Source organism: Amia ocellicauda, chromosome 22 (genome assembly GCF_036373705.1).
Source record: "Amia ocellicauda isolate fAmiCal2 chromosome 22, fAmiCal2.hap1, whole genome shotgun sequence".
In the NCBI taxonomy this organism is placed as follows: domain Eukaryota; kingdom Metazoa; phylum Chordata; class Actinopteri; order Amiiformes; family Amiidae; genus Amia; species Amia ocellicauda.
In genome coordinates this window covers 9,292,958-9,301,070 of record NC_089871.1, presented here as the reverse complement: position 1 = coordinate 9,301,070, position 8,113 = coordinate 9,292,958, and the positions used below count along the sequence as shown (strand labels likewise).

Genomic DNA, 8,113 nt, shown 5'->3' with positions numbered 1-8,113 from the left:
ACTTTTGAACATTAGCCCCTACCTATGTGCTTCACAGTGACGCCACTTACACGCTATAATCTCATCAAGTCCATTTTTAATGCGTTACACTTGTGCAATGGAAAACGACGTTTCCCTTTTAATCGTCTTGAATAGGATCGCTTATTATTACGTCACCAGCTCCGTCCGCACTGAAGAGCTTCCCGTTCCTGAGCGGGCGGCGGTGAATCCCCGTCCTGTCCGTGGTGCTCGCACGCCATCAGGCGGCCATGTCCACACATTGCATCTACCCAATACTAGTCCAATTTGAATTGTGTATAGTATCCTTGTAATGGATTTTGAAAACATGAAGCAGTTTACAGCCGTTGAATAAACAGGCTTTTTAACATGCATCAGCGGTGAAGTGAGCGATGAGATCGAAGGAGACTGCCGAGTGACCAAGCTCCACTGCCAGATCTCCTTCCCAACGGCAACAAAAAAAGTGCACCTCAGCATTTGTTTTATCATAATTATCTTTAATAGTCACAACTAAAGCACAGGTTAAAAAAAAAAGTATTTCTTTTATACAAGAAATTAAAAAGAAACCAATTACAATTCAGTCTATATACAGTACATACACACACACAGAGGCTTACCGAACATACACACGGAAAATGTACAAATGCACACCCACATACATCCACAGAATTCAGAGTAAAGTGCACGTTTGAGAAACAAGCCCCCCCCTCCCCTTAGTTTTGTTCCGGAAACCCTGACGGGGGGGGGGGCGCACCCCGACACGCACAGTTGGAGGGTCACATGGTGTTGTACAGAGAGCTGGCAGTCCGTTTCTTGTCGCCGCTCTTCCTCAGCCTCCGCAGGGGGTGCGTCCTGCCGTGCTGCTGCCTGGCCGCAAGGGCGCCGAGACACGGGGCCGGGGGCGGGGCGTCTCCAGTGTTGAGAGAAAACCCCTCGCCCCTCTCTGGGGAGGCCGGGGCGCGGAGCGGAGAGGTGGGCAGGCTGGGCTGCTCCCTGAGACAGGCGCTGGGGCGGGGGGGCGGGGGCTCGCGCCGGGGCACCACGCGCTGCTTCTTGGAGGCGTCCTCGGGGGGGTCCCTGGGCTGCTGGGGGCCGGCGGGGCACAGTCTGTGGGGGTCCCACTCTGACAGGTCATCGGCGGAGAGCTCCAGGCAGCCCAGCTTGGCCAGGGAGGCGGAGCGTTTCATGAGGGAGGGGGGCGTGAGGCCGGCCTGCCTGATCCGGGCCTCAATCTCCAGGGTACGCTGCCTCACCTTCCCTGGGGTGCCCTCCCCAGCCCCGGCCCCGCCCCCCCGGCCCCCCGCCTCGCACAGGAAGGCCCGCAGCTCCTGCAGCGTCTCCTGGATCCTCCACAGCTCCTCGGTGCTGCGCTGGAGCCGGGGAGGGGCCTGTGCTGGTGGGGCGTCCGTTTCACTGCAGTTCTCAGTCGCCCCCTCCAGCAGCAGGAAGGGCAGGGGCGGTTGGGGGCAGGAAGGCAGGAAGGAGTCCGTGCCAGCCTCTGGGCACACACACAGATCGGGCGTGGGGGTCGAGTCTCTGTTCTCCACCTCCTCCCGCGCAGTGAACACCTCCAGCTCTTCCAGGGAGGCTTGCCAGGCGGCTGGGCTGACGGGCCTGTGTGTGACAGGGGCTGCTGTCCTGGGTGAGGGCGGGGGGCTGGCGTGGGGCGAGGGTGGCGTGCCGTGGCCGGGCCGGGCGGGGTCGGCAGAGGGGGCGGGCTCGGGATTCGAGTGCCGTCGCGGCGGGGGGGAGTCCAGCTCCTGTTTCAGCCGCTGTTCCAGCTCCTTGGTCACTCGCCGCACTGACCCGCATGGCCACTTGGGGGCAGGCTGGGGGCTGGGGCAGTCCTGGGGCTCCACCGCAGCAGGGGCCAGGTCTGCGGGCGGGAGGAGCGGGGGGCTGGGCTCCCCGGAGTCCCCACCCCCGGTGCTCCTGCGCTGGGCGGCCACCAGGGGAGGCAGGGGCGGGTGGGTGATGGACTCCAGTTCCGTCACGATGTCCCGCACCGAGACGCTGTTCTCAGACTGCGAGCGCGGCACGGCACAGCCTGCCTCTGGTGCCAGGGGATCCTGCGGAGACAGACAGTGGTGAGGACGTGGCACAGCCAAGATGGCACACAGGTATTTCCAGTAGAGGTGCTTTCTCCTGCATTGTCTAAATAAATACGCACCTATAAGCTATTAATTACTCATTTGTTAGAACACACCAGAGCCACAGAGAAGTGTGGACAGAGTGCACTACCTCCTCTGTCCAGTAGAGGCCAGTGTGGTCTAAACAGACAGCAGCAGCCCGACAATGGGAATCGTTCGTTCCTCTTGTCACTTCACTTCGCTTCCTCATCTTCTATTCTACTGTTCCCTTAATTTATGTTGTCTGTATGTTGTCTGTAGGTCAAATGGCAGGCACAAGCCAGCAGTGGAGATAAGAAGGCAAGTCGCAAAGTTTGAAACATTCTCTCCAATTAAATTTGAAATCTCTGGCGACAGAAAGAGTGGCTACAGATTGCGAGCTCCAACTGCCATCTAGCCAATCGGCACAGTCCTGCCCTACTTCCATATTCCTGCCCTGCGTCTCTGAAGTAGTTCATATTTAAAAATAAACCGCACTCAAGGACCCTTCCACTGTTGGTAGGGGGTTTTCTGGGAAGAACATAGAATGACATTGACTGACATTGAGGGCACTGAATAGCGTTGCAACTACTCACAACTATCCGCTTCAATCGGGGGTGATAGGATTACAACACGGATGCCGTCTCGGCTTTATGCCAGCATTTAAGCACCCAATTGCTTGATTTTTGGCTTGAGGCTAATGGATAAATATACGGAACTGTTCGGGCACTGTGCAGGACATCTAAGGGTCCCCGTCTCAAGGGTTCTTCATTCCTCTTACATTTAATTTAGTTTGGGTTCATTTTCTGGAAGATGTTTTGGGCCCAGTTTTTGAAATACTGCTGATGAGAAGCAGCCTGTCCTCAGCAGGTTTAATAATGTACTCTCCCTCCTCGACAACCTCTTACTAGGTCACCAGGCAGTGATGAGGGGGAATTGCACTAGATGTGACACCTCTATAATAAGCAGTAGTCCCAGTGAAATAATCCACCGAAATCAAACCGCAGCCCCTGACTCAAGGTTAGAACACATTTTCAAGGTGCAATCCTGTTCTGGTCCTTGATTGTATATCAATGTTGATTTCAAACAGTTTAAACAGCATTTGTAGATTTGCACACTTTGAAATATATTGATCTGTACCAAGATATTTGCCCCACTGATTATTATAATGGTTGTTGTTACCTTGGGCAGTTCCTCTGCAGGGGGTATGGCACTTGGGTCCTCAGGGAGAGGCAGCTCCTGGCTAGGACCCCTGGAGTGAGGCGTCCGGCTGGCTGCCTGCTCTTCGGGGTGGGCGGCTGAGGCGGCAGTGGAGAGAGCGCGGGCACGGGCGTCCTGGGACAGCTCAAGGAACTTCTCACGGGCGCTGAAGAAGTCAATGCTATCCGTGCTGAGGCTGGAGGAGGCGGAGGGGGGCGGGGCGGCATTGTTGTTGTTGTCATCGTCGTCGTCGTCGCTAGCCTGGAGTCCTGCGGCGTGGGCGGCGGGGAGGGGGCTGAGGGGGCTGACAGCCATGGGCGTCTCGGGAGACACTGGACTGTTCGGAGCCCCCTCCCCCAGGGCAAGCTGCAGCCGGGCTGAGCCAGGCTCGGGGACAACCTGAGAGTTCCCCATCAGGTCGGGCACAAGGATGGGCAGGTGCAGAGAGTCTTTGCGTTCAGGCAGGGGGCTGGCCGCCCGTGTGTTCTCCACGTGGATCATGGGCAGCGGCAGAGCGTCCAGCTTCAGTTCAGGACCCAGGGGCGAGTTGTCTGTCCTCTCCTGGTGCAGGGTGGAGGCCCGAGGCTTGGCAGGCAGCGGCAGCGAGCGGCTAGTCTGCAGAGGGGAGGAGGGCGGAGGCGGGTTCCCGGCGGCCGACAGGGGGAGCTCACACAGGCCGTTGGAGGCGTGCTGCTCTAGGAAGGGGTCCCGGAGGGTGGGCGAAGCAGGGTCTGCGTCGGGGTCCGCCCTGCCAGGGGAGCCCGTGAGAGCCTGCAGCACCGCCATGCCCAGTAAGTGCTCCAGCGACGGGGTGTTGTTGTTGTTGTTGTGGGTATCCCTGGGGCCCAGGCTGTGCTGCTGCTTGCACAGGGGCTCGTGGAGGTCCGAGAGGTCACTGTCCGAATGAGAGCGCCACAGCTTGTTGTGCCTCTGTTTGCTGGAGAGAGAGGGAGAGGGAGGGGGAGAGAGGTGTGAATACAAGAGTGCCGGAAATTCAACCTCCAAATCTAGCTGTGAAATCTCATCGCTTCTGCTGCCCAGAGCGCTCCCGTGTTGACGAGCGGTGACTGAGGTGGGCAGGTCACCTTGATCGGACAGCTGTCTGAGCAGCGTAATGCAGGCAGGACAGGAACTGGGAAAAGCTTCATATTGAGGCCAGGTTTAATCTGAGAACAGTGCAGTGATCTGACCTGTCCAAACTTGCTCATCTGCTACCTAAGAAGTGGCTGAGTCCCAACACTTTTGAAAACATCCAGACCAACACCAGAAACACAAACATCCATAATGCATCAGACCTTAGGTTAAATACACCATGTGACTCGAGTATTTTGTTTGTTTTCACACAGGCAACGCATGAACAATTAAGGAAAATACAAAATAAATTTGTTCTACATAAAGTCTCTGCTGTGATGCTGTATTTCCCATTTTTTTGGCACAGAGACAAAAGCTTTGCAGGCTGAGATGTTGAGTATTTCTGGTATCTGTGGTCTTAAGAATGAAATGCTAATTTAAGAATATAAAGGAATTTCAGTTCCATGTTAATCTTTTGAATGCCTCCTTCTATAGTTTCTAACTCTGAGCAGAATACAATTTTATCATTAACTGCTCAATCCCCATTATATAGGTTGACAATAGCTGACAGCTGTTTGCATTGTGCGTAAGAAAGGCTGCACACACACATTCTCCCCAGAGCAACATTCGAATGTAGAAACAGGTCAAACGGGCCTCCAGTCACATCACTGTTGCAACCCTGATGTCACACAACCAGCCAATCTTGTTTTTGCAGTGCTTTTATAGAAAGAGTTGCTATTTGAAGGAACACAACCCTCGTCTTCAATCCAATGTTACTAAAGACTTGCAGGCTGGAGGGGGGGGTTACCTGGCCAGTAGGATGCCTTGGTACTCTTCCAGCTGGCGCATGAAGGAGGGGTTGGGCTTGGTGACAGCGCGGCGCTCCTTGACGTAGTCGAAGGCGCGGCCAAGGTCCCAGCCGTACTCCTTCATGGCGTAGGCGATCACCGTGGAGGCCGAGCGGCTCACGCCCATCTTGCAATGCACCAGACACTTCGCCCCCGCCTTCCTGCGGCACGGAGAGAGAGACCAAGAGATATAGAGCGATAGACAGGCGTGGAGATACGGGCCACTCTTATCGCACCGAGAATAAGGACACGGGGTCAGAGAGAGAGACTCACTTGGCTTTGGAAATGAACTTGTACGTGTCATTCCAGTAGGCCAGCAGGTCAGTGGCCTCCTCGTCGTACACACGGATGTTGTGATACTCGAACATCCCGGGGAAGAAGTTATCGATCTCCCGTGTAACGTTCAGGATGTATCGCACCCTGATGAAGGGAGGGAGAGAGGGGCAGAGCAGAGGTTTAGATTCACACAATGAGTCTTAAGTGTTGCTAATTGTACTCCAATGTATGTGACTGTCAGATTATCAGATGTGGATGTGTATGAAGCATCCTGCTGTCCGGCTGCAACTGAACACAACACTAGAGCGCCCCTTTGGGTGGAGCGGAGAGAAGACACTCACCCGCTGTTCTGCAGTTCCTCCAGATTGGACGCATTCCACTCCGAACCCTGGGGACAACAACACAAAAGGTCAAAGGAGTGTACCGAGACCACCCATTCTACCACCCTGCTGGCCTGGTCCCGTGGGATTGACTAGTCACCCCCTCACACCAGTTTATAAAGTCCAGACACTGCCCTTTGACCAGAGGAATGAAACCCTGAACTCTTCAACAGCTAATCCAACTCATTATCAGCTTAACCGGAGCGACTTGACAAGATCTGCTGCGTCTTTAAGCGGCTGATGACCCATAAAATCTGGATTAAGACCCCCGATACGGTGAATACAGACACACGCCCAGCACCACGAAACGCACAACTTAAAAGGACTGACCAGGAAGACGTGGTCGAAGATCTCTGTGGGACTGTCCATCTGGCCCAGGATGACTATCATCTCGTTGTCGATGAACTCCTTGAACTCACGCAGGTTACATGTCATCTGCATCTCCAGCTCTGTGCGGATCTGACGGTACAGAGAGGATGTTAACAAAGCCAGGGCTTCAAAGTGCTTGTGCACGTTCAAGAAGAAGAGAAGGGCTTGAAATAGAAGGACACACAAGAGCAGTCCAAAATATATAATTTGTGTTGAAATCTAAAAAAAAAATTTAATGCAAGGGAAAGGAGTGAGAGGCAGGGAGTGAGGAGAGGAGACACTGACCTCTTTAGAGGTGACGTTCTCCAGGTCCTTCTGCATCATGATCTCTCGCAGGCGTGTCTTGATCAGCCTCTCTGTGCGCTCTCTCTCCGTGGGGCTGCGGACAGACGCACACACACAACGGAGAGTTAAAAGACCACAAAACACACGGTTTTCACTTCTGCTTCGGATGTCTACTGTATCAGAGGCCCACACGCAGACAGGATTGCTACAGATTCTTATCACAGCCACCACATTCCCAGCTCTCTTAAACATGGCAATGTAGGTCAAGTCCGAACTTCAAAGGCACATGTACACATACACATAAATTAAAGCCGGGTAAACCGTGCTTTAGTCAAAGTGCAGTTAACGCTCGGCAGAACGGCTGGGAAATCGGAAAAGCCCCACACGGTTTTTGGGCCTTATCTCTGAGCGGCCAAGTTAAACAGCGTAATGGAGTTGCCTTAATCTGGGAGATAACAGCTGGGCCGGGGGTGTCGGGATACTTTTCCCTCCTAATCTTGACTGGACTGTGTGTGCCAGGAAGGCACACGGGAGGGGGGGGATAGTATAGAGACGCAAGGCCTTTTCACACTGGCACAACAACCTGGGTCCTGATATGGGGTAGAAAGTGGGTGGACCTGGTTCAAGAGCAACCTACAGAGGTGGGCCATCCAGCTCTGACCCAGATGGAGAGAAACTAAAGGAACTGTGGGCTTCTTTCAGTGACTGTAGATCTTAGTAAAGACACTGGCTGATTCATTCAAACCACCGCTCCCACAGAGAGTGTACCCATGCCCTGCTGTGACCCAGTGTCACGTTATCAGTTATGGCCTCTGGGGGGTCTGCCTGGCCGTCTCCCTCTCACTGGGCTGTCAATATTGACTGCGATTCCCCCACAAGGTATCAGCACAGTGCTGCCTTTTAAGGAACTCTTCAGGGGGGCCAAGAGAGAGAGAGAGAGGGATAGAGTGAGAGTGAGAGAGTGTTGGGCTGCCTTATCTACTGCTGTAAAAATAGCAGCCTGGGTCATAGGGCCGTCAGAACTGGCCCAGACCTCCCTCCGACTGCAGCCCTGGCTCTGCTACCTAGGGATTCAACGGGGACAGCATCTGTGTGACGAGATATCTTATCTGCCCGTCAATCGTGAGCAATCTGTCAGGACTGTCCAGCAATGCAGGGCAATGTTCATTTCCTGTGCGGGACGAAAGGAGTGCTGGTCATGTGATGCAGGCCAGCACGTGCTTGGACACTCACACGTCTGTGAAGAGCACGGGGGAGTCGGCGCGGTGCGACTGCACATCCTGCATGGCGTTCCACTCGTTGATGCAGACCTGGTCCGAGGTGATGCGGCTGTGGTAGTAGCTGACCCAGGTGAGGAACAGGCTGCCGGGGTAGTAGTTGTGGCAGCGTGCCACTTCACAGGCCTTGTGGAGGGACTGCAGGGCCGACCTGGGCAGAGAGGGAGAGAGAGGGGTGAGAGACCGACAAGGGCAGGAAGGGAGAATGGGTGAGTAAAGGAGGAAGGATAAGAAGAGGATGTCAGAAAGATAGAGGAGAGGTAAGGGGAGAAAAGGAGAGAGATTGGGAGGGAGACCAGGAG

General features: G+C 54.6%; 1 protein-coding gene across 3 annotated transcripts in view; it reads right to left on the bottom strand.

Annotated features, from left to right (window-relative positions):
* Positions 1 to 473: 473 nt before the first annotated feature.
* The window catches only part of ssh2a (slingshot protein phosphatase 2a), a 44,266-nt gene continuing 36,626 nt past the window's right edge, over positions 474 to 8,113 (bottom strand). For all 3 annotated transcript variants that reach the window (XM_066696252.1, XM_066696250.1, XM_066696251.1), the window contains 8 exons: positions 7,768 to 7,962; positions 6,535 to 6,628; positions 6,211 to 6,339; positions 5,842 to 5,888; positions 5,498 to 5,644; positions 5,185 to 5,385; positions 3,288 to 4,242; positions 474 to 2,066 (listed from right to left, as the gene is read on the bottom strand). In XM_066696252.1, coding sequence (XP_066552349.1) covers positions 774 to 2,066; positions 3,288 to 4,242; positions 5,185 to 5,385; positions 5,498 to 5,644; positions 5,842 to 5,888; positions 6,211 to 6,339; positions 6,535 to 6,628; positions 7,768 to 7,962 — 3,061 coding nt within the window. In that variant the 3' untranslated portion in view covers positions 474 to 773. The remainder of the gene's footprint in view (positions 2,067 to 3,287; positions 4,243 to 5,184; positions 5,386 to 5,497; positions 5,645 to 5,841; positions 5,889 to 6,210; positions 6,340 to 6,534; positions 6,629 to 7,767; positions 7,963 to 8,113) is intronic.